Source organism: Chionomys nivalis, chromosome 4, assembly GCF_950005125.1.
Source record: "Chionomys nivalis chromosome 4, mChiNiv1.1, whole genome shotgun sequence".
NCBI lineage: Eukaryota > Metazoa > Chordata > Mammalia > Rodentia > Cricetidae > Chionomys > Chionomys nivalis.
Genome location: NC_080089.1, coordinates 5,540,256 through 5,567,709, shown reverse-complemented (window position 1 = coordinate 5,567,709; position 27,454 = coordinate 5,540,256). Strand labels below are relative to the sequence as shown.

The following is a 27,454-nucleotide window of genomic DNA, read 5'->3' as shown; positions in this document are numbered from 1 at the left end:
CTGGGGAAAGCTGGGATGGGCCAGGGAGAGAGAGGTCGCAGCAGAGGAGGAGCAGCACCCGCAAGCTAACCGGGTAGTCAAGGGGGTCAGGGAATGCCCCCGCTCCGTTTCCTGGGTCCCACCACAGGTCAAGATCACTCCCACCACTCAGGAGGGACTTCAGGGCCAGGACCAGGCTCCTGCCGCGTCTGCGCCGCAGGTCTGCCTCACTTACTCTTTTGGAAGGGATCATCATGCAATATTTCAAAGACTTACCAGTCACTGTGACTATTCCAAAATTACCTAGATCCATGGTTCTTTTCCCAGTGGGATTCATCAATTTAAAAAAAACTCTTCTGTAGCACGAATAATAAAAAACAAAGAGACAGATATTAGGGTTCAACCTGAAGATCAGAAAAGCAAAATCAGTCAAGCCACTAGACAGCTCTTATTTCTTTGAAATCTTCATACTGAAAGAGAATGAATTCCTGTTTCATCCAGCCTTATATTCCTCTCTAGTGCTGGGATTAAACGTATGTCCCACCACTGCCCGACCTCAATGTCTAACTAGTGTGGCTGCTGGGATTAAGGGTGTGTGCAGCAACTGCTTGGTCTATATGGTTGACTAATGTGGCTGCCTTACACTGACCTACAGGCAAAGTTTATTTATTAAAACACAAATAATATACCACTATACTCATCTTGCTTGAAAATGGACTGCAGCGATCTACAGATATGACTTATGTTAATGGAATGCCCAGTTGTAAAACCCTCTATGAACATACAAACCTGTCTATGGAAAAAAGAATTATAAGAAGCCATTGAGATTTCTAAAGTACATATGGGAATTGAGGAAAAGGGTGGTTTCAAAATCATTTTTAAGTGAAAATTTTTTTACAGATTTGCTACATGTTCTTTAGAAATGGATATACATGGACAACTGAACATAACTGTGGAATTTATAGGTACTATAATTTCTAATTAAAATCCTTTTGCTATACCTAATTCTTTTTGAGTTATGTCAGCACCACTTGTGAATAATTATCTCTCTTTAACAATATTAATGCTTTGTTTGAATATATTCTTGCCTACTAGTAAGCAGTTAAGACAGCTGACAGAGCGAGAGAGTTTTGTAAACCAGAGTAGATCAGACACTGACTGCAGACCCATGAGCAAGTACACACATTTTTATGGGGGCCTGAGCTTTATGAACATCATTAAGAAATTAAGCCTTCCAAAGAATTACATGAGCACTGACTTTTGGAAGTCATGCAGCATATAAGCAAAAATATAAGGATTCGGTATTGTACAGGTTTCAGTTGTGAGTACTCACATTACTGGATTATAATCTTAGACAGTTTGTTTAGTCTTCACAAAGGATATTCATATCATAAGCATAGACAATAATAGCAATAAACTCAATAACATTATGCATACTAATTTTAGCAGGCATAGAATAATACACATAGCCAGGCGGGGGTGGCGCACTCCTTTAATCCCAGCACTCGGGAGGCAGAGGCAGGCGGATCTCTGGGAGTTGGAGGCCAGCCTGGTCTACAAGAGCTAGTTCCAGGACAGGCACCAAAGCTACAGAGAAACCCTGTCTCGAAAAACCAAAAAAAAAATAATAATAATAATACACATCATACAGAGATATGCCCAAGAGCAACATTCTTTGTGCAGTAGCCTTCATTATCCTCCAATGATAGAAGTCAATCAGTGCATCCTCCATTTCCAGTAATATCCCACTGTCATACTTCATCTTCAGGTACTAACTGCTTGGTTTATTTTATATAGAAGTATTTAAAATATATAAATGAGAAAATAATATGAACTGTGTTTTAGTTAGAGTTTCTATTGCTGCGACAAAACACCATGACCACTTCATTAAACACTGAACCGGGACAGGGACTCAAGCAGGGCAAGATCCTGGAGTGCAGGAGTTAATGTGGAGGCCTTGGAGGGATACTTCTTACAGACTAGTTTTTCCTGGCTTGCTTAGCCTGCCTTCTTATAGAACACAAGAACAATAGACTATGGATGGTACTACCCACCATAGGCTTGACCCTCCCCCATTGATCACTAATTGAGAAAATGCCTGGATCTCAAGGAAGCATTTCCTCAGCTGAGGCTCCTTTCTTTCCGATGACTCTAGTTTGTGTCAAGTTAACACAAAACCACCAGTACAAACTGTTAGTGTATGAAGTGTGTGACGTGTGCAAACTAATGAGTGCAGGTGTGAGCACCAGTGCATGAGTACAAAAGCCAGAGGAAGACATGAGGAATTCTATTCTTTCATGATACATGTTATTCCCTTGAGACGGGGGTCTTCCTATAAACCTGGAGCTGCATTAACAGCTAATAAGCCACAGTCATCCTCCTGTCTCTACCCATCTCCCACAAATAGGGGTGCAGTCACATGCATAGCCGTGCAATGCTTTTTCCATGGCCGATAGGCCTCTGAATTTAGGTACTCCCACTTGCTTATCCAGCAGTCTTGCCAACTACGCCATTTCCCTAGCCCCAAATACTAAGATGTTTAAAGTTGAAGCACAAATTGAAATGTAAGCTTTAAAAAATGAAAATATTGCACATTAATATCCATCTGTGATGCAATTTGCATTTCAGGAAATGAATTCTCATATAGCACTTACATGATATCAAGTCAAAACATACTTCTATATTGCTGTTTGCAAATAAGTTTCCTTTACACAAACTATGGCTGTTTACTGTATATTCTGTGGTTTTCTTGATGAAGTTGTAGAAATTAGCTTTCGGCAGTGCTGGCCTATCTCACTAGATGAGAAGATCAATATGCCCAAGGTTTTATCTGTGTTTCTTCCATTCAGAAAAAATTCTTCCCTTGACTATTACATAACACTGAATTTGCTAAACTTATATTAAGGCAGTATCTTTAACACTGTCTCAATAGGTGTAAATTAACCATCTACAATGCAGCCATTATTCTTAAGGCTCTAGGAATATCAGAGAACAGAAAGCAGAAAAACTGTTAAGAAACAGAGGACCAGGACACCTGCTGTGAGATTGTGTCTTCTGTACTTGACAGGCACGCTGCTCCCATGAACTCTCAGCAATATGGCTGCAAGACCAACATAATAACAGCACCAGTTATCATGCCAACATGGACAGGGGAAGTCCACATAGTCCACCCATTGATGGCAAGATGTAGGTGGTCCATACTTGCTAAGAGAAAGAGAATCAGTTTCCTCCAGAGATGTCCAGTCCCAAGTGGTCAGCCCATATAAACAAAGCTAAAACGATTCAGGAGGTTGTGTATATGTGTGTGCATCCATGCTACACTAATAATTAAAGAAGAAATCAAGAATTTTGGAGGATAATGGAGGAGTCTATAGAGGAGGGAATGTTGGCGTTAGGTAGAGGAAGTGTTCCTCTATTAAATTTTCAAAAAATACAAAATTATCAACTTTCAAAATACAGTTCCTAATGTTCCTGAGGTTTAGGTTTGTTTGGCAAGCTCACTAGTTTGTAAAAGGGACTGTCACAGGGGAACTCCAGGAGTACTTTTATGGTGAGTTTTCAATCAGCTTCTCTCTCTGGCAGGTTGGCTACTGGAATGATATGGATAAGTTAGTCTTGATTCAAGATGTACCCACTCTCGGCAATGACACAGCAGCTATAGAGAACAGAACAGTGGTTGTAACCACAATCATGGTGAGTTTTGGTGTATGCTTTCTAGTGTTCCGTCTTGTCCACAGGCAAATTTAACTCCCTGGCTATGATGAGGGGATACAAGCTGAATCTTAGTTGTGACTTGAGTGCTCTGACCCACCCAAAGCTCCTGAGGCTTTGACTCTGTCCCAAGCTTGGACACATTCAACTCTTTCATTGCCCTTACTTGTGTTACTTTTCGTTGCAATGTTTTTCTTGGGGGAAAAAATTGACTCAGATGTTAAAAACTGAGACTGTGAAACTGAAGTTGGAAATGTTTGAAATTCTCAGACTGCAACAATGAATAATGAATTTGACGAAGTCAAGCTCCAATCGAATCCTAAAACCATCAGGTGGAATTACCATATTCTCAGTGTTTTCAAAAGCATCAGTGAAATAATCATCAATGGTGTTTAAATGGTTGTTTCAGCTCATCATGGGAGAGTGATCTGTCTTGTCTATTTCTAATTACAAGGATGTGAATGGGAAAATTCTAATGGGTACTTTTTATATAACCGAATGCTTGATAAATTGATTTTGTTTGATATTTGTTTTTAATGTAAAAAGACATTCCCACCCACTGACTATTTTTCTCATTGACATATATAATTGAACAAACTTCTGGGAATCAAGGAAATGTGAATATTTCATTTGACCATATAATGAAATTTAACATGCTCTAAATTTTAAGGCTCCTACTTCAAGGAGTTCTTGTGGATTTGCCTTTTAAATTATATAATATTCTAAAGACAAATATGTCCTTTACAGTTGGTGGTAGTCAAAGGAGATTGAAAGTTGGTGACTGTTTATACCTTATTTAAGATCACAGATCCTCAGCTAATTTTTTCTGTAAGCAAAGCATATTATCAGTTCTTCATAGAAACTATTACTTTAAATAAAGTGGAAGTCTTTGCCTAAGTTAACTTTTAGTTTACATAATTTCAATTTTAGTTTTAGGGTTTTAGTAATTTCAAAATATTTCTAAAATTGACACTGAAATCAAAACATGAAAAATACCAAAATAGAAGCATTCGCCTATTGCAATCAGCTATACCTGTTTTGAGTAACCAGTTAGCAATTTAATGTAATCTGACAAGCCTTGATTTGGGGGTTGATTATTTTAGAATGCAAACCCACCAACAGCAGTGTTTGTATGAATTTTCTGACTTAATTGTGTAATATTTGCATGGGAGTTGAAAAGCAGGATATATATACATATATATGTATGTATGTATGCATATATCTTTTTCCTTTAAAAAGACACAATAATGGAAATTTATACTTCAGTACAGTCCTCCTCTTTTCAGCCTCTGATGAAGAATCCTATTTTAAGAAATTGACCAAGAAAGACAAGAGTTCCACGCTGTTCGACTATTCCTAACTAAGGCTCGAGTCTTGTTCTTCTGAGTAGTAAATTTAAGCTTATTTTTCATGTGGGATTCTTCTTGGATAACCAACTCTGGACTACCAGAAAACAGTTTTTAAATGTGTGTATGTTGTGTGTGTGTGTGTGTGTGTGTGTGAGAGAGAGAGAGAGAGAGAGAGAGAGAGAGGAGAGAGAGAGAGAGAGAGAGAGAGAGAGAGAGAGAGAGAGAGAGAGAGACTTTTGTGAGTTATTAGAACAAAAGAGTTGTTCCTTAGTCCTTATCATTCTCAAGAAAATAGATGCTGAAAAAGAATATAGTAGTGATTCTGATATTCCTGTTCCCATGTCATAAAATGAAGTCATTGTACATGATCAATGTACATGTTAGAGAACAGTAGATTTCTTCAAAGTAAAACTCTGAATTTGTGCTTGTTTTCTGGATATACATATAATTGTTTGCTTTAGCATATTTTGAAATGTTGCCTCTTCTGTGAAATGAATGTACGATGTATATTAAGAGTGTAATGTGAAGTCTTCTTCCCTTGGCCTGTTATAAAAGATGCTATTTATAATTCCTAGTGTCAAATTACATAATTGATTTTCCAAGCACGGCTAGTCTTCAGGAAGCATGATATCAAAAGCTAAGTAAAAATGTGACCGAAAATAAAATATATACTTCATATATATATATATATATATATATATATATATATATATATATATAATTCTGTTTGCTTGATAGTGATGATAACAATACTTTTGTTATCATAGTAGTGTATAGGAGTAGTATCTGTCTTTTATATAACTGTCATCTTCATTTAAATCATTCCCCTGATATTTTCAGCTCCATGACTATTCCATAATACCAAAACAAAACAGACAACCCTACCGCACCCTCCCTTAAAGTGTTCATTGAATCTGGTTCTCTTTAAAGCATTAGCTTAGGATCTAGGACAATCACCTCAGCTCACTTACTTAAAAACAAGTATGATTACATTTAGCTGATTAGATAAGTGCATGCAATACACCCCCATATTCTATTGAAAAACTCAATATGGATGGAGTTGGCTCAAGGTTGCAATGAGTCTGATACAGAGACCTAGATACTGAGGAAGCTAAGAATGAGCTCTGAAGAGCACAGAATTACTGTCTAAATGGGTGTGGTGTTGCTGAACTCACTTTGTCTTCCCTGTGTATGCTGTGTTTATATGCTGATTTACTGTTGTGATATATGTTATTAATAAATAAAATTGATTGAGAAATCCAGTTATACATTCAGAATACTTACTGAACGTCTGTTATGTTCCAGGAACAGGGTTAGACACTGGAAATACGACAGAAGTGACTTCTGCACAATGAAATTTATATTACAGAAAAAAATAAATATGAAACATAATTCATGATTACAATTCTCAATACAAAATAAAATGTGCTATTATTATTTTTATGCTGTTGAAATTTATTTTTCCTTGCAACTGCTGTATGTCTATACTGGATTTTCATTTTCAAGATGAATTTATTCTACTTAAACACAACTATGTCAAACATACTGACTACAAAAAAGCTAATCTAAATAGGAAACAATTTGCAATTATATGAACTTCTATTGTTAATTCTTACTGACTAAACATGAGGTAAAAACCATAATATTCATGAGACTGGGGACAAAGAGATGCCGTTTTCTGCAGACAAATACCAACTGTAAACAAACAACCCCAGGAAACCAAATCTAAACCTTACAAATAGGAGAAATATAACTATTGTGGTTAAAAAAAATCTGCAGACTTGGGGTAGGGGAGTCCTTTTTGTATAAACTCAGAACCTCCTCAGCTACAGAACTGTCTAGGAAATAAATTCATTCAAGGAAGAACATAAATGTGCCTGCCACAGACATTTACTTTCATTTTGAAAGTCTGAATCAATATAATCCAACACAACTTTTTAGTCAAACTATTCCTATTCAGTCAGAAAATGATGATCGAGGACAGGGCAGTTACTTCAAATGAAAATGTTTTCATCTATTTTCTTTACTCAAAATATCATAAAAATTACATTGCCTGATTGTATTGAAATACATTTCTTTAATTTTTTTCCCTCTCTTGTTAAATCATATGAAATTCCAGTTAATTGCAAGTCTCTTGATGGATATTGTAACAACTCCAAGAGCTTCCAGATGTTTCAAAATTAAAAGCCTGACTCCCATTTCTGTCACCTATTAACCAAATAAAATTGAATATTCACTTACCTTCCATGACTCTAAAGTTTTCTACCCACTTGATATGATGTTAAATTCAAGATGCAATGCAAAATGTAAATCAAAGTATATAGCTCAAGAATTTAGCATTGCACCTAGCACAAAGAAAGCTCAAAGTCAGGAAGAGAAATTACTTTTTTTTACAATAAATCTGCTGTTCCCACCACTAGTTTGCCTTTACTCTTATCACAAAGAATTTACAATCATTTTGATCACAAGGAGATGAAGGAGAAATCCTTTTTTTGTTACTAGCTCTACCTTCCTGTAAATTGCCTGGCACAAAGCAGATGTTTAATAAATGCTTGATTAAATAATGAACTTTTTCGTTAACTAAACTATTCACCATGTTAGAAGAATTGATTAGATTATGGCAAGTCAAAATAATTCATACAAAATTAATGAAGTAAGATGCTTAATTGTAGAGTAAAATTTTTAAATGTTCAAGTATTCAAGATCCTTTAAACTTGGGCTTCAGCCTTTGTTTCCAATGAGAGGACTGGCATAGCTTACTCTACTGGATATTCTAACTGTTCAGATATAGCTATCATATTTTACACGTTATTTTGTATGTGTGGCTTTTGCTGTTTTCCATATAATCTTCCATAGGTTAATTAGGTCTTTCTAAAAAGATGAAAAGAATTTGTTCACAAAATTCCTAAAACTGTATAGTTTAGAAAGTCATCCCTTTGCAGCTACTCACAAATTTGCATGATCACATTCATAGTTTGAAAAACACGTTGAGCTTTCATACATACCTAAAGAATAATAGACAATCTTCATTAAAGAAGGGACAAACATTTACCTTAATTTCATTAAGGGCAAATTTTACTTCTTACCTCATTTAGTCTTGGATATCCATCCAATGCCAAGGATCTGGGTCACACAGTCATGACAAGCAGAGATATAATTTAAGAAATAGTATGAAGACGTGTCACATAGTTTCCCACTGCAAAATCACGGGAAGTATCTCCATGAGAAAATACAATTTTCTGAAATTTCCTCAGTTTCTTAAGTTTTTAAATTGGTATCTATGCTTGCAAGGTAATTATAATAAAGTCAGAATTTGTGTGGCCCTATTGGACACTCTATAGATCAAGCTGCTTTCTTCTGTAGAGCTGCAAGTGCAAATTCCAATTCTTTAACAGATAAATTTTTCTGGAGAAAAGAAAAAAAAACACTTAGAACAACCCTAAATTAAGGTTAGAGTATGATTTTCATAAGATGAAAGTACATTATATCAGCAATGGTGTAGCCAATGTCATTACTACTTTTCTGAAAATGAAACACTGAGGTATGACCAGGAGTTCCCTCCATACTGTGTACTACAAACCTATCAAACCCATCTTTCTGTTTATGGATCGGTGCCAATACACAATAGGATGACTAAATCATCTCTAAAATTAAAGCCTTAATCTGCTGTTATTTAAGTGTGTGTGAGTGTGTATGTGCTCAAAGAAAACAATTTAGCAACTATCAAACACCAAGAAACTATTGCATATGATGATAATGTTTTCAATATTTTTCCTCCCATTCTCTGACTCATTCATGTAGAAAACTAAATGGGAATATCAACGTGTGTGTTCCCTACACGCAGAGGAAAACGGCCTCCCCTAAAGACATATTTCATAGTAAACTTACAATTCATGAAGCACATTTCTTATTTAAAGTCAAAATATGGGACAGCAGGAACAAAGTGAATTTAACACAAGTAACTAGAGACATGTGCCTTTAAGCTTCTTCAATTGACGAACTGTAGCAAATGCCTTCTCTGAGAAAAGCATCTTATTTAACACACTTGAAATGGTTTTCTGAAAAAGAAAAGGTACAGAATATGAAGCTATGTGACCTTGACTAGGTTTTTAATACACTATAGTGGTCACTTTGTAATTTCCAATTTCATGAAATATTTTGGAAATATCAGTTTCAAGGCTAAAAATGATTGAATACTCTACCCTAGAAAATTAGTAAAGGAAGGTGGGCAGTGGTGGCATGTTCCTTTAATCCCAGCACTGGAGGCAGATGCAGGCAGATCTTTATGAGTTCAAGGCCAGCCTTGTCTGCAGAGTAAGTTCCAGAACAGCCAAGGTTACATAGAGAAACCCTAATGGATTTATTTATTTTTTAAAAGTCATAATACTAGGTATATGACAATCAATCAAAACAGTTTTAAATTTTAATTTTATTATTCAATGCAAACCAGTTTAATACAGTTCTAAGTATATTTATATTCATCTATCTTATTAATAAATTCAAGCCACATAAATTCACATAAACATAATAAATATATTCTTTTGTCAAAAAATTCTGAAACTATAGTTACAGAAAGGTTTTTCAGATGTTTTGTAATTTCTCCTTTACAGTTCTGCTTCTCTCATTGTAGGAATCCCCCTATGTTATGTACAAGAAAAATCATGAAATGTTTGAAGGAAATGACAAGTACGAAGGCTACTGTGTAGATTTGGCATCTGAAATTGCAAAACATATCGGTATCAAGTATAAAATTGCCATTGTCCCTGATGGAAAATATGGAGCGAGGGACGCAGACACTAAAATCTGGAATGGGATGGTAGGAGAGCTTGTGTATGGGGTAAGCAAACCTATTATGAGGAATTTACTTACATAAACCTGAAGCCTCTTTTCCCTTGGGCATGTTTCAATTTTTAAACATCCATTGACTGTTTTATTTTCTAATCTACAGCAATGTTTCAAAATATATTCGATATATTCAAACATTTCCCTATTTCATTAGAAATGCACATTCCAAATAACAGAACTCATCCTGGTAACTTAAAACAAGAAAAGAAATAAAAATCCAAAATACAGTGTCCTCCAGATAGCACAGAGAAAGTAATAAAAAAAAAAAAAGCGACATTGGCTTTAGAATCTATGATGAATATGCATTAAACAGGTAGACCACAGACAGCTTAAATGATCATTGAGCAACCTCTTACTTGGCAGATTCCTTTCAATAGTATAAAGTCAGTGACTACTTTATCTAATTGTGTGTATCCTTGCTATTCATAATTGTTCATAAGTGTCTTTTAACTAATTTCTAATTGTTACAGTCTCCCAGTGTCTAAAATGTTCATCAGTATTGTGCTTCTTACAATTCTTCGAGCCACAGTAAATGTACATTTCAGATAATGTACCTTTTCTGTACCCCCTTTTCATTCAAGCATACATAACAAAACACAAAAGCTAGAATGATTTTCAAAGTAGGTCTCTAACACAGCATGCTGTGCCCTTCCCCTGAGCAAGCACACTAGACATGGAATACACACATAGATAGCCAAGGGCAGTCCCAACACAATGCAGCAGGAAATTTCTGCCTCAATGAACAAGATCAAGGTCCCTCATTTTTGGCAGCCCCTGTAGTGTCACAATCAAACCATAGTAATTCTATAATATGTTCCAAGTTCAGAGTCCAAACACAGTAAGTTTGTGCATCCAGGTACCAATAAAAGAAATAAATGTATGAACTGTATTTTGAAATATTCTAAATGCTACTTTGTAGTTTATCGATTCCATGTTCAAAGCACACACATTTCTCTTTTTGAAATGAGGAATTACATGGAGAAGCATCCTTCCCCAGGAACAAGTAAACAGACTCAAAATAAAGGCAAAGGTCACAGGAGGAATCAAATTCCTGGCTAGAACTGCAATGAAACAGTTTTTAAATTCTGCATCTCATTCTTTTATTTTTATTTAATTATTATTATTATTATTTAAAACTTTTTAAATTTAAAACCCTCTGTTCACACACTAAGGAGCCCTAGACGCCCTGGTGCAGAACGCTGTAGAGCCTATGCTCACTGCTTCAGTCTCTGCAGTTTCTGAAGAGCTTTGCTCAGTTGACTTAGGGAGCCTTGTTCCCCCGTGTCCTCCATCCACTCTGGGTCTTCCACTCTTTTATTCTCTATTCCATTGTGTGTTGTAATACGAGCGGCAGGGCTGCGTCCCCGGCACCCGGCCGCCCACATGGCTAGCTTATGCCCCGAAATAATTACACGGAAACTGTATTCTTTTAATCACTGCCTGGCCCATTAGTTCTGGCCTCTTATTGGCTAGCTCTTACATATTGATCTAACCCATTTCTAATATTCTGTGTAGTACCACGAGCTGGCTTACCAGGAAAGATCTTAACCTGCGTCTGTCTGGAGTGGGAGAATCATGGCGACTCCTCACTCGGCTTCTTTCTCCCAGAATTCTGTTTTGTTTACTCCACCCACCTAAAGGCTGGCCAATCAAATGGGCCAAGGCAGTTTCTTTATTAGCCAATGACCCACCTCCATCAATTGTGTTCCCTGAGATCTTGTAAAAAATGATAGCCTCTGGAGAAGTTTGTGTCTAAATATTCCCACTCTTATTTTGATGATAACTATTTTCCTTTAAAGTAAATAAAACTCTATTTTAATTTGTCGTTTAAACCAGAGTTTAATTTTTATGGCACAATTTATAAAATTCTATTCAAGATGTTTTCCAGACTCAAGTCTAAGAGCTACCACAGTGTGGAAAACTCACTCAGTCTTAGTTCTGTCCAGATAAGCAGCAGGAAAAGGTCATTTAAGGTAATTTAATCTGTATCACATAAAGACTACATCAGCACATGTTCACTATGTCTAATTAAGGGTTTAGTAGGTAAACGGGCAAAAGCACTGTCCCGTTTTAGAGACACAGAAAAAAAAAATAACTCAGGGTCACCAAACAATGAAAAGGGGTCTTGTGACTTTGATAGCTGAGAATTAAAGATACTACTATCTTGTTTTAAAAGAATATCAGAAAGAGAAAATCAAAGAATGTGTATCAGAGGAAGCAAATGGCAGTTTCCAGACTTTTGTGTGTGAACTGAGCTGGAATATGTTGTCAAAAGAACAGGGATTTTTTTTTGATGAGACAAACACTGATCAGGCAATACCCTTGACAATATTTTTGCAGGTGGGCACAACAGTATGTAACCCAAACACTTGGGAAAGCTGAGGATCATGAGTCCAAGGCCAACATAAACTGCATAGTGGGATTCTGTCTCAACCTTTGTCAACTAAAAAGATTCGATACGATTTATGTATTAAGTAGTATCTCATAAAACCAAACCACTACGTGTTTTATTACCTATAATTGATATTTATTACTGATGGCATCCAAATTTATTTTAAAAAATGAATGCAATACTGGTAAACTTTGCTGATCACTCTACTGCTAACTGCCCCATGGAATTTGCTGATGTGTATTTCCTTGTGTCTTTTCTCTCACAGAAAGCGGAGATTGCTATTGCACCTCTGACAATCACTTTGGTGCGTGAGGAGGTCATCGATTTCTCTAAGCCTTTCATGAGTTTAGGCATCTCTATCATGATCAAAAAGCCTCAGAAATCTAAACCAGGAGTGTTCTCCTTCTTGGACCCTCTGGCCTATGAGATCTGGATGTGCATAGTGTTTGCATACATTGGTGTCAGTGTGGTCTTATTCCTAGTCAGTAGGTTTAGCCCCTATGAGTGGCACACGGAAGAGCCCGAGGATGGAAAGGAAGGTCCCAGTGACCAGCCTCCCAACGAGTTTGGCATCTTTAACAGCCTCTGGTTTTCCCTGGGTGCCTTTATGCAGCAAGGATGTGACATTTCACCCAGGTTAGTGTCAAAACTGACACTCTTCACCAGTTCTCAGAGATTCTGAATGTTCTCCATAGTTTCTCTGTCTTCTTCTCCCTGAGACAGAACACTATCTGAAGTGCAGAAAAAAATAGCAATTATCTCATAATCCTATTTTATAACTAATATCTTCTAAGCTAGCACAAAACAGATGCATTACAAGAAGTAATTATGTGATCCACTGCCACTCCCCAAAATTATTTTGTAATACTTTTCATTGAGTAGCTTTATAGGTGTTAACCAAATCTAAACTGTAGAACAACACCCATTTTTATGGTATCTCTTATCCAAAAACTGTTGCTGTGGCTGTTATTGTGATCTGTCATCAAAAATTGTTGTTGAACTTAACTCACATAATTAAGGGAAATCTCTACCCTGAGGTTTCTGGAAACATGAATGGTGTGCTTTGTAGTAGATGTGGATGGTTTTTTAGGAAGCATTGAAAGAAGCTGAGCACCAGGGAAAGAGCTAGCCATGGAAATAGCTGTTTCTGCAGGGGTCATCCGGATTTCCTTTCTTCATATCGGATTTTGTTTCTTTGAAAAAATATATATGTTTAGAAATATATGTGTTTCCAAAAGAAGGCCTTTTGTAATCAATTCATCTGAAATTAAGACCCAAGAAATGACAAAAAAAACTTTAAATTTCAATAATATAGGATAAAGAGGCAAAAAGGAAGGATCAGAGCAAACCAAGTTTTTTTAACTGAAGCTTAAGACCATACTAAGTTAAAACTAACAGGTGCCACATTTTAAATCACAAATGACCTGATTAAAATTAGCAAAGAGGGCAGTGGGGTAGAAGAACCACAAAAAATTCCAAGTTTTGCTTTACATAAAGCAAAAAGTGTTTATGACTAGGGAGTTGATTCAGACTAAACCCAGAGATCTGAATTCAATTCCTAGGCTCTACCTGGTAGAAGAAAATAACTCTCCCCTGACTTCTTTATGTATTACATAGTGCATACATGCACATGCCAACACACAAATAGATAAATAAAATGCAATTTTAAAAAATTTAAGTCTATATTTTAAAGCTACTTGGCAGATGTGGTGATTTACCTACAACACTAAGGAGGCTGAGGCAGAATTGCTCCAAGTATAAGAAAGCTATGGGGCACATAGTGAGTTTCAAGCCAGCCTGGACTAGATAATGAGAGAGACCACATCTTGATGGTAAAAATTAGTAAAATTAATTATGAACAATATTCCCTGTATTTTTTTTAAATTATCTTATTTTAACTTTTCTTCTGTTAATTACATCCTCCTACACAGCATAAAATATAATTTTAGGACAACTCCTCATCTCAAAGTAAGGTCTCTTGAGACCAAATCTTCTCACCTCACTTAGTCCAGCCTCATCCTGACCTACATGGCATCCTCTCTGGAAGGTGTCTACCATTGGGCAGAAAATCTAAACTCTGTTAGTTTAAAATTTAATCTCTCATTGTCTAAAACATGAAGAGACTAAAACACTGCCAATAAAACCAGAATACCATATTGTCGTTTATCAATGGCTGCATCCTACTTCAAAGATGATGAACTATCAGAGAGGGTCCAGACGACATTAAGCAATATTCCCTTTGCTATCTTCCAAAGAGGACAGTTCCACATTTCTGCCAATAAAACAACAAATTCATTTTGCCATGTCTTCAGTGGCACTTAATTTAGCAATGATGTGGGCTGGAGAGATGGCTCAGAGGTTAAGAGAATTGCCTGTTCTTCCCAAGGTCCTGAGTTCAATTCCCAGCAACCACATGGTGGCTCATGTAATGGGGGTCTGGTGCCCTCTTCTGGCCTGCAGACATACACACAGACATAATATTGTATACATAATAAATAAATAAATAAATATTTAAAAAAAATTTAGCAATGATGTGAAGTATGCCATTGTGCATCAATATAAGCTGCATTCTTAAGTAGACCAGCAGAAAATAGCACAATATTTGAAACTGTAACTTTTAAATATGGTTGAGAATTGGTGACAATTCTTTTTTTTTTCCTGTGACTTAGAAAGGTAAAAACTGTATAATTTTATCCATGTTTAGATCCCTGTCAGGTCGAATTGTTGGAGGCGTCTGGTGGTTCTTCACACTCATCATTATATCATCTTACACTGCCAATCTGGCTGCTTTCCTGACGGTGGAGAGAATGGTCTCCCCCATAGAAAGTGCAGAAGACCTGGCCAAACAAACAGAAATTGCATACGGAACTCTAGATTCGGGATCAACAAAAGAATTCTTCCGAGTAAGTCACAGGAGTAAGAATAGCACCTTCATAATTCTGAATTCCAGGCAATGTTTACAACACTTATAACAGTAGTGTGGATTGGAACACACAATGACAACAGCTGAGTTTACTCTTCGTGGCTTTTTCTAGGTTTTATAATCATAGTCTTAACTTACTGAAACTGATGCACACTGCAAGAAAAAGCCTCTCTGAGAAATAACAATAGTAAAAAGGTAACCAAAGTTACATGGCTTACCCAACATTCCAGTGTTACTAGCACTCTGATCATTTTACTTCAAAAACGATTAGAACTGTATCTATCTGAGGTCAAGAATATAAAAATGGAAAGCAAACCTTTCTTTTAAGAGAAAGACTACATTTAACTTTTGTATTTGACGCTCAAAACCTCAGTGCAGACTCTGTTTTTTCCTTTTTTTCTTTTTTTTTTTTACTTAAAAAAATGCCAATCCAAATTCCTATGCCCTCCCCTCCACCCAATTCCCTTCCTCTCCCTCCACAGACCCTCTCCACCCCTCCAACTTGAAGGGAGTGCAATGTGCCTGCCCTGTGGAAAGTTCAAGGCCCTCCCTACTATGCCTAGGTTGAGCAAGGTTTACATCCAAAGAGAATAGGATCCCATGTAGCTGGTATATGCAAGTAGAGACACATCCCGGTGTGACTATCAGTGGCCCCTCAGTCTGCCCCAGCTGTCAACCCCCTCAGGGGAGCTTGGTTGTTCCCATGCTCATTCACTCCCAGTCCAGTTGGAGTTGGTGAGCTACCATTAGCTCAAGCAAACTGTCTCAGTGGATGACCCCCTCACGGTCTTGAATTCCTTGCTAATACTCTCACTCCCTCCACTCTTCAACTGTATCTTGGGAGTTCAGTCCAGTGCTCCAATGTGGGTCATTGTTTCTGTTGCCATCTGTTGTTGAACGAAGGTTCTATGGTGATATTTAAGATAATCATCAGTCTGACTACAGGATAAGTTCAGCTCAAACACCCTCTCCTCTATTGCTTAGGGTCTCAGTGCAGACTCTTTTATGTGCCAAATCACTCTATAATCTATTCCATAGCTATGGTTTTCAAAGCAAAAGCTTTGCTTTCTTACAGAATGCTATTGGCAAGAAAGGTACCTCCCTAAAAAATGGTTCTGGAGACATCTATACAGTTGTATGGAATTTAGATTTGGTGGCTTTTGACAGTAAAATGTTTCAAGTTGGTATAACTGTGTGTTGTGTGGATAAAGTTCCTTTGACTTTTTATTACTAATGAAGGGTGTTTGTCTTAGTCTGTTCTGTTTTTTTTTTTTTCAGTTGTTCCATTGGGGTTAAATTGTTTTTAACCATTTTTAATTTTTTTTTGAGACAGTATTTCTCTGTGTAACATCCCTAGATATCCTAGAACTAGCTCTCTAGACCAGGCTGGCCTCAAACTCACAGAGATGATGCCTGCCTCCTGAGTACTGGGATTAAAGGATGGGCCGTCACTACCTGACTGATTTTTTGTTTGTTTCATTTTGTTTTGTGTTGTCTTTAAGTTAACAAATTAACTAGTTCTGGGATCTTGTTCAGATATGCTATTATGCTTTGTTTTTCTCAATGCTTCCCTGTCACCTACGGTTCTCTTCATGTCCCCCATGTTCCCTTCTTATTTGTCCTTCGTACTCCAAATATCCCTTCTTTTCTTTCAGTTCCCTTCTAATTTGCTTCTTCTTAGGTATACAAAACCTACTGAGCAATGTACACTCACAGATACTACCAGCTTATTTTGTGAATTGGGGGCCAAAATATTAAAAGGCGGCCAATGTGACATTTCATAGATATTGAAGTAGATGATAATGAATATATGTTGTATTTAATATCAATTAGTTGATATTATTCTAAATAATATCAATTATTCAGAATGTGAGAGATATTTCACTATTTTCTAGGCTTTTTATTTGAAAGCAATGATAGCTTATCTTCTGGACTTTTCAACAGCATCTGAGAGAGTGACATATGTCATTTTTCTTAGTAGCTTAAAAATAAACAAAACCAAATTTATGCTCTGTGATCTGGCTTTAAATTTACTTGACTTTCAATTAGATACCTTTTAAAGAAGGAATTTTCATTTTTATTTTGATTATATAGTATTACAAATATTTATATAAATCTAAATTAACACCAAATCATTTAAAATTTGATGAAACAAACCAATGAGTATTGTGCTTAGTGTTGAGTATTAGCCACAAATATTGATTAAAATTTCAAATGATCTGAAAATATTTGTGAATTTTTCTGAATGACTAAGTAGCTGTTATGACAGTAGACGTTATTAATATTGTCTGGATAAAGTTACTCAGTCAGCCTTCTCTTAATTTACTGAAGAGATGGTAACATTTACTGACATGTCCCTTGCACAGAGAAGTGATGAATGGTGTCCACTAAATGATAGAATTGGCAGGTTCATCACATTGCCTTGAGTAATGAAAGAGAAAAGACATATTGTGATGATACCTGGAAAAAACAAACGATAGCTCACTGGAAAGCTCTTTAGAGGCCAACACAGTGCAAATATTGACCTCTTAATCTTATTAAAAAGTTTTATTTTTTTCCTGTTCAAATTCTGAAAACTGGTGAGACAGATAAGAGGTTGTATCAATTAAAACATGTGTAAGCAATGAAAGCTGCCTCCATTGTTTAAGTCTTCTCATACAAGCTCAACCCCAATCAAGCCTCTAATTCTTTCTCTCTTGCCCAATTTCAGTTTTAAAATGGGAATATTTTTATAAGTTTGGGTATATATTTTTACAGAACACTCCAAACAGAAATGGGACAACAAAGTAATTTTCTTAGGCAAAACTCTTTCAAGAATGTGTACATTTGGGTCTTCTGATAAAAACAACATTATTTTCTACCCTATTTGCCTCCTTCCTGCCATTCCCATTCATGGTGACCTGATTTATATAAACCATTGGTCTGATAAGCAGAGAAACAGAATTTGAAGGGTATTTTTATACTTGTCTGAAATGCTTTTTTGTAGTACACAGTAATGGCACATCTGTCAGCTCCACTCAGCCATCTCAGGCAGCAAGTGACCTACAGGCAACACTACACAAAAAAGCATTGCTTTTTCCCACTGCAAAAAAAATGTAGGCCATTCTTGGGGGGAAATTACACATGCACTTGCCTTGGCTTTTCCCCATTATGAAAGTCCCTATACTTGGGGTTCTGCACACCTTGTTAAGCTTATACTTTCCAAAGCACTGTACATGTCACTCATGACAGCCATGCCATTCAAGCATTCTATGTTACACACCTAACTCAGATACTGATTTTCACGGCAACCCAAACTGAATCTTGTTTCTGTCAACAGTAAACTGGAAGAATAAGTGAGCTCGGGGTTTAGAATATTATCAACTAAGATACAGATGAGACGTCCCCAAAACACAGGCCTTGATTCCTATACCACTAACAGATAGAAAGTAACTAAATGTCCATGAGAATGCATGATATACATTCTCTGTTAAAAGCAGGTATGCACAATACTTCGTGTGTAAGGAATGAGAATAGCTTGATTAAAATTCTAAGCATTGTTTGAACTAATACATTAATCTTGAAAATTGTTGCACAATAATGATGAAATGAACAGATCTGCTATTTCTAATTCTTATAAACTGACTTTTATATGATCTATACTTATTACCTTGAGCATATCTACTTCCCATGCCTGATTTTAATTAGACTCACAGTTAAAAGATTTTGAAATGCAAAATGTCCATAACCATGTGCTTATTAGCTTTCTGGGTCTGTAGAATGTCCCTGATTTTAGCCCATCTCATCAAATTTGTAAATATTTGCCTGACCTAACCCATTAACAAACATGCTTGCAGCTCCCAGGGCTGTTATTTCTGGTTTTATGCTTTTTGACTCTCCTTACAGTTTGCCTGTTGTGTGATCTTGTCCAAGTCAGTGCACTTTCAGTGAGACTCAGTATTTCTAAACCTTGCCAGAGTGACGAGATAAACCCAGCATTCTCATGAGTGGTCTGCCCTTCAGAAAGTCATCACAAACACTGTGTGGATTCATCTTTTATTCCTTAATTTTAAAGAGAATTAATGCAGCAGTAATTTTACTCATATTAGTGGTATAGAAGTGGATTTTCAGAGCTAGGTGAATCTTTCAGTGATTAAGTCCCCACAACTTACCTAAATAGTAGACTGCCAACCTAAAACTCCAGCCACTTAGAAGATGGAGATAGCAGATTCCCCAGAGCAAACTAGCTAAGCAGATTATGGGTTTGACTGAGACACCCTGCCTCAATGAATAAAGTAGAGCAGTCAATTGATATTGGAATCATCCCACTACCAATTTCAGATGGCCACATGCATGTGCACTTGTGTGTACATGCACTCACACTCACACACATTTTCCCAAATATATGATAATATGCATACACTTACATGTACACCATAAACAAACATACATGCAATGAAAAAAGTAAACATTCAAAAATCTATGAATGTCCTAAAATTTTTTAATCCTAATTTTTCTCCATGCTACTATATTTCCTTTTGTTGTCTTATTTGACAACAGTTATTAGCAATAACTGGAAAGCTGCCATGTAATTAGTACTTTTCTTGTATTCTTAGTATTTTTTCAAAATGGGGCTATAAGACAGATCAGTTGGCAAAGTGTTGGCTGTGCAAGTATACGGACTCGAGTTTGATACCCAGAACTTACCTAAAAAGTTGAATATAGTGTTGTAGGCTTATAATCCCAACACCAGAAAGGCAGGACAGGCAGGTCCTCAGGACAGACTGACCAGCCTAACTATCCTGGCGGGTCAATGAGAAACACTGCCTCAAAAGACAGGGTGGATGGAACCTGAGGAAAGATACCCAATGTTGACCTCTGACCTCACACACATGTTCATGCACACACACCCATATAAACATGTAAGAGTGGACATGCACACACACACAGACTCACCACAACTTCTATACTATGGGATGTTTTTTCAAGTGTGAGTAGCATCAAAACTTTTCAAAAGCCCTTCTAGATTGTTCATTTCTCACATTCTTTGTCATAGAACAAATGTAATGATGAGCATTGGTCTGTGGTAGTAAGCTATCAAACATGAAATACTTGCTGGCACTTTTCTATCTTACCAGAAGTGTCTTTTGGAAACTTCTGAGTTCATGTGGCTCTTTTTCACATAAAAATGTATTTGGGGAGCTGTCGGTACCTCTTAGTAACTGAAAGTGCTCACTTGCAACAGCCTCAAAACTGGGTTTGAGATCTAGAACCCATGAAAGGAGATAACTGATTCTCTAAAACTGTCATTCGACCCCCACACATGCAGGCTGACACCCCACACCTAAATACACACACACATTAATAATTAACTAAATTTCAGTTTAAAATCCAAAAAGCTTAAGTAAACTAAGTAGTGAGGGTAATAAAGGTAGACAAAGTAACTTTTAAAAATAAATAAGCATCTTGGCAAGAGACACAAGAAGAGACTGACACGAAATAAAGTATGAAAACAGAAATCACTTCTCTTTATTCTCTTTAAAGCCCAGTGTGTTGTCCTAATTGTTGATGTTGTCAAATTCAGTCTCAAGCTGGGTGAGTCATCTAGAGCTTGGATATTGTTCAGTGGGTACTCAGTTTGTAAACACCAGCACTTTTCCTCTGTCTCCTTAATGTTCAAGGGCTGACTTAGTGTGAACCAAATTTTTGAGTCTTGAAAAAATATATACATATAAATAAAATGTCTCTAGTACCACTCAAATGAAGAATTGAGAAGAGTTTCACAGAAGCAGCAATCAGGTCTGATCTGATCTTTCTCAGCCTCATCAGCAATATGAAAGGATGTGTGGTTTTAAATGTCCAATGCTTTTCAGAACCTTCTACCTATAATAACAACAGCAACAACAACAATATCCAGTGAAATAGTAGAGTGTAATCATTACTATGACACGTGGTACATGCTTTTTAAATCATCACTATAAATGTCTGTCACTTGGTTGATTTTCTAAAAGAATTTGAAAAGTTGAACTTCTGAAGAATTGGGTTTCTGCCAGGAAAACTGAATAAAGGGTAATGGAATGACACCAAAAGACTTACCATAACCTCGCTTTTGTTCGTATTAACATGCTGTTCCCTTTTTTCCTGTATTTAATTTTATTTGCATTTCCTCCAGAGATCAAAAATAGCAGTGTACGAAAAGATGTGGACCTACATGCGATCAGCAGAGCCGTCTGTGTTCACTAGGACTACAGCTGAGGGCGTGGCTCGTGTCCGCAAGTCCAAGGGCAAATTTGCCTTCCTCCTGGAGTCCACCATGAATGAATACATTGAGCAGCGCAAGCCCTGTGACACGATGAAAGTGGGAGGAAACCTGGATTCCAAAGGCTATGGTGTAGCAACGCCCAAGGGTTCCTCATTAAGGTGGGTGGAATAGTATAACAATAGATCATGCATTGTTATAGTATTCCACCTTCCCTGATGTCCCTGAGAATTATTTTACTTTGTGTGTAAACATAGTATGTTTGTTGGTTTATTTTCAGTTTTTCCATTTCATACTTTTGATCAACAGTCAGGCAAAAGCAATTTTTTTTATTTGACTCCAAAATGATCATAGTTGACATTCATCCTTGAAGGCCATATAAAAACCAACATGGTTGAACACTAGTTGCTTGCAGTGGGCCTAAATCATGGATATGGTATCTTTCTAGATCTCATCAACTTTTTCTGTTGTTTTGCCCACCAAAATTGATGCTGCCTGCTGCCATTGTGTCAGTAGTGACTCTACATTTTATCGTTATGCTTAAGCATCATGCCAGCCTCTCAGTCAGAAGAAATCCACTTCTTTTCAATAGAGTGATTTCCTTTTTCCATTTCAATGTTTTGTTTAATATGGCATCATTCTATTTCAGACTATGATGAGGTTGCACTGGTACTGTTTGAAATCATGTCCACTTACAAAGCGCAGAGTATGCTCTGGCTTTATGGTGCTTACTCAGGTCACATTCCCATATATTTGAAAGGGAGTGTGGTGTAAGTAAGATCTGTAAAGTTAGAACAAGTATAACTCAAAATTATTTGTAGATAGAGTCTGCCAAAGGGCTCAAAAGAAAAGCATTGCCTGTATAGGTCAAAAAGGAGACTTGCACTCTTACAGAAGTACTGATCAAATCTGCCCTTTGCATTCTCAACATAGAAATTTCATGTTTACACCCAGGAAGCAGAATTCCCTATTTTCCTTAAGTACTAAAGGCTGCTTTGAACCTACCAGGGCTAGAGTGCCCGCCCCCCTACCGCCCCACAAGTGATACCTGACAAATCACTCTGGTCTCAGTGCTGCTTAGGAGAGAAGCACAAAGCTCAGATTCAAGAGGAAATCTCTCAGGCTTTACTAAAGGGCTTAACCAAGAACCTGTCTTGAGAAGTGATGTCTCTGGTAAGCCACTGAAAACTGAAGGTAATGATAATTGTACTATTGCCCAGCCACAATGAAAGCAATGCCAATGTCCTGTGGTTGTTTTCATTGGCTTCAGAAAGGGGACTTCGATATTCTTGGGTGTACTGGGTTGGGGAAAGATTGAGATATCTGTTTGAGAAACAAATATGGGTACTGGGAAGGGTGATAGTAACTCAATATAGTGTGTGGGGGAGGGCATTCTGTGAATGGGAAACTTTTTAAAGGAAATAGGTACAGAAAGTAGTTAGAAAACACAAATTTGAGCACAGATTTTGGCAGCTCTGATCTCTGGTTTATTTGAACAAATATCCCATATAAAACTAGAAGGGAAAACACTGCATTAATAAATTACTCATGAAAGAACCCTAACTAAAAGATTTCAGCCTCTTAAAAACTTAAACTACCACCAAGATGTTTAAGACTTTGTTGATATGTCTTGTACAATGTGTCATAAAAGGTATATAATTTCCATAAATCGGGTATCAGAAAAACTTCTGTTGAGGAACCGGTACAAAAACACTTTAATGTAAATAACTTATAAGAAATACAAAGCTGAAAGCAACTATGACTTGTGTGTAGATCCTTGGTCAGGCTATTGATTACATTCACTGGCTGTCTCTCTTAATTAATTCCCGGTGGATATAGCTGCCGTGTCCTGTGTCTTGTGTCTTCTGATAAAGTCAAGATTCAGGGACTGAATTTGGCCCTAAGATACAGTGCATCTGCCTCCCATTGATGGCTAGAGAGTTTCCTCTTAAATGGGCCACTTTGTCAAATCGACACTACAAGCATTGTTTGGGGCGACCTCAATGAAGGACTTCATCTGTCCAGAACTGTAATAGTGAGTGATTGGCTTCTCCCTCTTTTCCTGTCCTCACTAGATCTTGTTAATGAGGCAATTGTTAAACTCAACTTCCTGGATGGGGATTTTGTTTATGCATTTTGTTTTCTGTATGACACAGTTTCCTGAACAAGCTGGCCCCTACATGCAAAATCCACAGTCATTTTTCCATGTCTTTGAGAGCAATGAAGGACACTGAAGGCTAAAAGCATTCACCTTTTCCCTATCTCCACGCCCCCATCCTCAGCCATGTAAGCAAGGTAGGCCCATTAAATTGAAATTCTCATTCTCCTTCTCCTAGGAGATTTGTCTTTCAAGAGGTTCAAACCAATACAGACTTTAACTATTAAGGATATTTTGCATATATGGATAAGTTCACATTAATTGCATTCATAAAGCAAAATCCAGAGGGCACACCATCATCAGACGTCCCTGAAAGCTGTCTTACTCATTCAGTAGAAACTTAAATCTGCTTTCCCAGAGGAACTATTTTTTCAAATCTGGTTTTGCATTCATTGCTCTGCTTATGGAAAGACATGTTGTGTATGTCATTGTCATTACCTGTGGCTTCCTCGTAACCTCTCTTGTGATTCCCTAAGTAACTGAGAAAAGATAAAACAGCATTTTTTCCTTCTGTGTTGTGTAATCATAACCAGATAAGACTGGCAAACAGCTGACCATGTTCCTTTCACCTAGAGTTTTAAGCATCCATACTTTAATATTTGTTCAAAAATGTGATGGGTGGTGGTGGTGCATGCCTTTAATCCTAGCACCCAGGAAGCAGAGGCAGTCAGATCTATGTGAGTTCAAGTCCAACTTGGTCCACAAAGACAGTTCCAGGACAGCCAGAGCTGTTATACAGAGAAACTCTGTCTTAAAAAAAGAACGAAAAACAAACAAACAAACAAAACCAAATAATTTTGCTACGGAATAAGTGTCACAGAAAAGAAGAATCGAGTGACAAACAGAACAAGTTGTCGAGACTTTGGTTTTTACTGTGAGCTTTAAAAGAAACACAAGTAAGATCACTGTAGAGAGTGCATCTGTGACTAATCTGAAAAGTGTCTCTGTAGGGGCTGAGCTGTAGCTGCTCAGCAGTAGAGTGCTTGAATAGCAAACACTGGACTCAAAGTGCAAGACCAGGTAATGAAAACAATCAGAAAGTCACCTGATATAAGTGGCAGATGTTGATAAATAGATAAACTTTGATGTGAATACCACTAACATTATCACCTGCACATTCAAATTTGCCATAGTTCAGCTACCTTTTACATTTATTGGCCATAATTATGTATACCACAATAAAGTTATATGAATTACTTTGAGAATACTACCAACTTTACTACATTTCCATGCTACCTTAATTACTATGCTTACAACTTTACAATGTGATAAATAAATTCATAAGCTTTTTAGAGTGATTTTGGTTAATAGATATGTTCAAACAATTATATAGTTTTAGATGAGAATGTTCATTTTTAAATAGTTATATTCTCCAGCATCTCCACACAACCACCAAGGAATAAAGCAACGAATCTCATCTGCTGACTTATTCTGGTCCTTATAAGACTTTACATCTTGATACAAATATCTGAAGGCAAATTAAAATCCTGTAGTTTCCAAAGCTTTTATTAACAATAATAATTCCCACGTAAAATTTATCTTCTCTGAAGATGTTTGTAGTACTGTATCTAAAATAGAGAATTTCTCCTGACATCAAAGGAAAAGAGTGATGTTTCAAAAGAGGATAACTCTGAGTAGGAATTCTGAAAACATTAAGGCCTCGTTGGACTTGGAGATGCTCAGCAGTAGGAGCTCATAACAACAGCAGCTAGTCTTTGGAAACTGGGTCTGTCCTGGTACCTGTGAAGCAGGCGATGCGAGCCTCACAGCAGCAGCATGGCATGGGGATAGGGTACTAAGAGAAGGAAGTAGAAACCAGCATTTCTTACTAGACTTTCTCTTTCAGTGTGTAGCAGAGCACTGGCCTCATGGGATGTTTGGACCAAATTCTTCATGTTTTTCCAGGGCAGACGTGTGAAAAATAATATTTTAATTTATATGTGAAAGATGTATTATCTTATATATATAAAATTCATAATATATAAAATTTGTAAGACATACTTTATCATAAGTTCAGATGCATTTAAAAAGTTTAGAGAAATGAGGTTGACTGCACACTATGTGTGAGAATCAAATTTTGTTTTTATATCAGAAACAGGTCAGCTTTTAGTACTTAATATAAATATAGAGAAGCTAAATACAGAAACATGAGATTTGTACTATCTTGGTTAGGGTTTCTATTGCTGTGACGAGACACCATGGCCACAGTAACTCTTTTTTTCCATCTATTTATTTTACATCCCGGCCACAGTCACCCTCTACACTCTCCTCCCAGTTTCTCTCTCTCTCACACCCTCACACCCTCAATCTCCTCTTCCATCTCTATTCAGGAAAGGTCATGTCTCCTATAAGTATCAATAAAACATGGCATAACAAGATGGAGTAAGACTAAAGCACATCCCCATGTATTAAGGCTGGGCAAGGCAACCTTTTATGACAAGTAGGTTCCCAAAAGCCAGTAAAAGAGTTGGAGACAGTGTTTCCTAAGAGAGCCAAGTTAAACAACTGCAACATATATGCAGAACACCTAAGTCGGTTTCATACAGGTTCCCTGGTTGTCAAGTCAGTTTCTGCTAACTCTCGTGAGCCCAGGTCAGTTGATTGTGTGAGTTGCGGTGTCCTTGACCTCTCTGGCTCCTTTACTTCTTTATCCTCTTTCTAGTGTTTGACTGTGGGTCTCTGCCTCTGCCTGTCAGTTGCTGGATGACTCCTCTCAGAAAACAATTGGGCCAGACACCAATCTGATCACAAGAGACAGCCAGTTCAGGCTGCTTATCTTCTATTGCTAGGAGTTTAAGCTGGGGTCCTTTCCATACATTCCTGGGTGATTCCTTTGTGTCCAGATTCCCCTTACACTCAAATGCTTCCCATCCCCTTGAAAGCTCCTCAGTACAGTCTCCCTCTGGGACCCTCCAACTTAATCACTCATGTTCCCATCCCCACCTGCCCTCAGTCCATTCATGAAATATCTATTTCCCCATTGAGATCTGGGTGCTCACAAATGAACTCTCCATGTTCCCATCCCCACCTGCCCTCAGTCCATTCATGAAATATCTTCTATCTTCCCATTGAGATCTGGGTGCTCACCAATGAACTCTCCTAGTTTCTCTGGGCCTGTGAACTGTAGCATAATTATTCTTTATTATATAGCTAATATCCACTTACGAGTAAGTACATACCATGTTTGTCTTTATCAGTCTGGATTACCTCATTCAAGATAACTTTCTTTCTAATTCCATCTATTTACTTTCAAATTTCCTAGTATCCTTGTTTTTAACGGTTCATTAATATTCCATTATGTAAATGTACCAAATTTTCTTAATCCGTTTCTCTGTAGAAGGATATCTAGGTTGTTTCCAGGTTGTGGCTATTACAAATAAAGCTGCTATAAACATAGGTAAGGAAGTGTCATTGTGATGTAATTGGGCATCTTTTCGGTATATACCCAAGAGTAGTATAGTTGAGTCTTGTGGTAGGTTGATTCCCAGTTTTCTGAGGAAATGCCACTCTGCCTTCCAAAGTGGTTGTGCAAGTTTTCACTCCCACCAACAATGGAAGAGTATTCCCCTTGCCCCACATCCTCTAAGCATAAGCTGTCGCTTGTGTTTTTTAGCTTAACCAGAGTCATTTTGATTTACATTTTCCTGGTAGTTAAGGATGTTGAATATCTCCTTAAGTGTTTTTCAGTCAGTTGAGATTCTTCTGTTGAGAATTCTCTGTTTAAATCTGTATGCCACTTTTTCAAATGTATTATTCTGTTTGTTGATATCTAGTTTCTTGAGTTCTTTATATATTTTGGATATCAGCCCTCTGACAGATGTCAGATTGGTGAAGACCTTTTCCCATTCTGTAGGTGACC

General features: G+C 37.1%; 1 protein-coding gene across 9 annotated transcripts in view; it reads left to right on the top strand.

Moving 5' to 3' along the window:
* Gria4 (glutamate ionotropic receptor AMPA type subunit 4) overlaps positions 1–27,454 on the top strand; it is a 368,523-nt gene that overhangs the window by 300,372 nt on the left and 40,697 nt on the right. For 8 of the 9 annotated variants that reach the window (XM_057767902.1, XM_057767904.1, XM_057767901.1 and 5 more), the window contains exons 10-14: positions 3,562–3,672; positions 9,670–9,876; positions 12,542–12,912; positions 14,981–15,179; positions 21,351–21,598. In XM_057767902.1, coding sequence (XP_057623885.1) covers positions 3,562–3,672; positions 9,670–9,876; positions 12,542–12,912; positions 14,981–15,179; positions 21,351–21,598 — 1,136 coding nt within the window. Of the gene's footprint in view, positions 1–3,561; positions 3,673–4,976; positions 6,483–9,669; positions 9,877–12,541; positions 12,913–14,980; positions 15,180–21,350; positions 21,599–27,454 lie in introns of those variants that run through there. The other variant, XM_057767908.1, reaches the window with a different exon arrangement.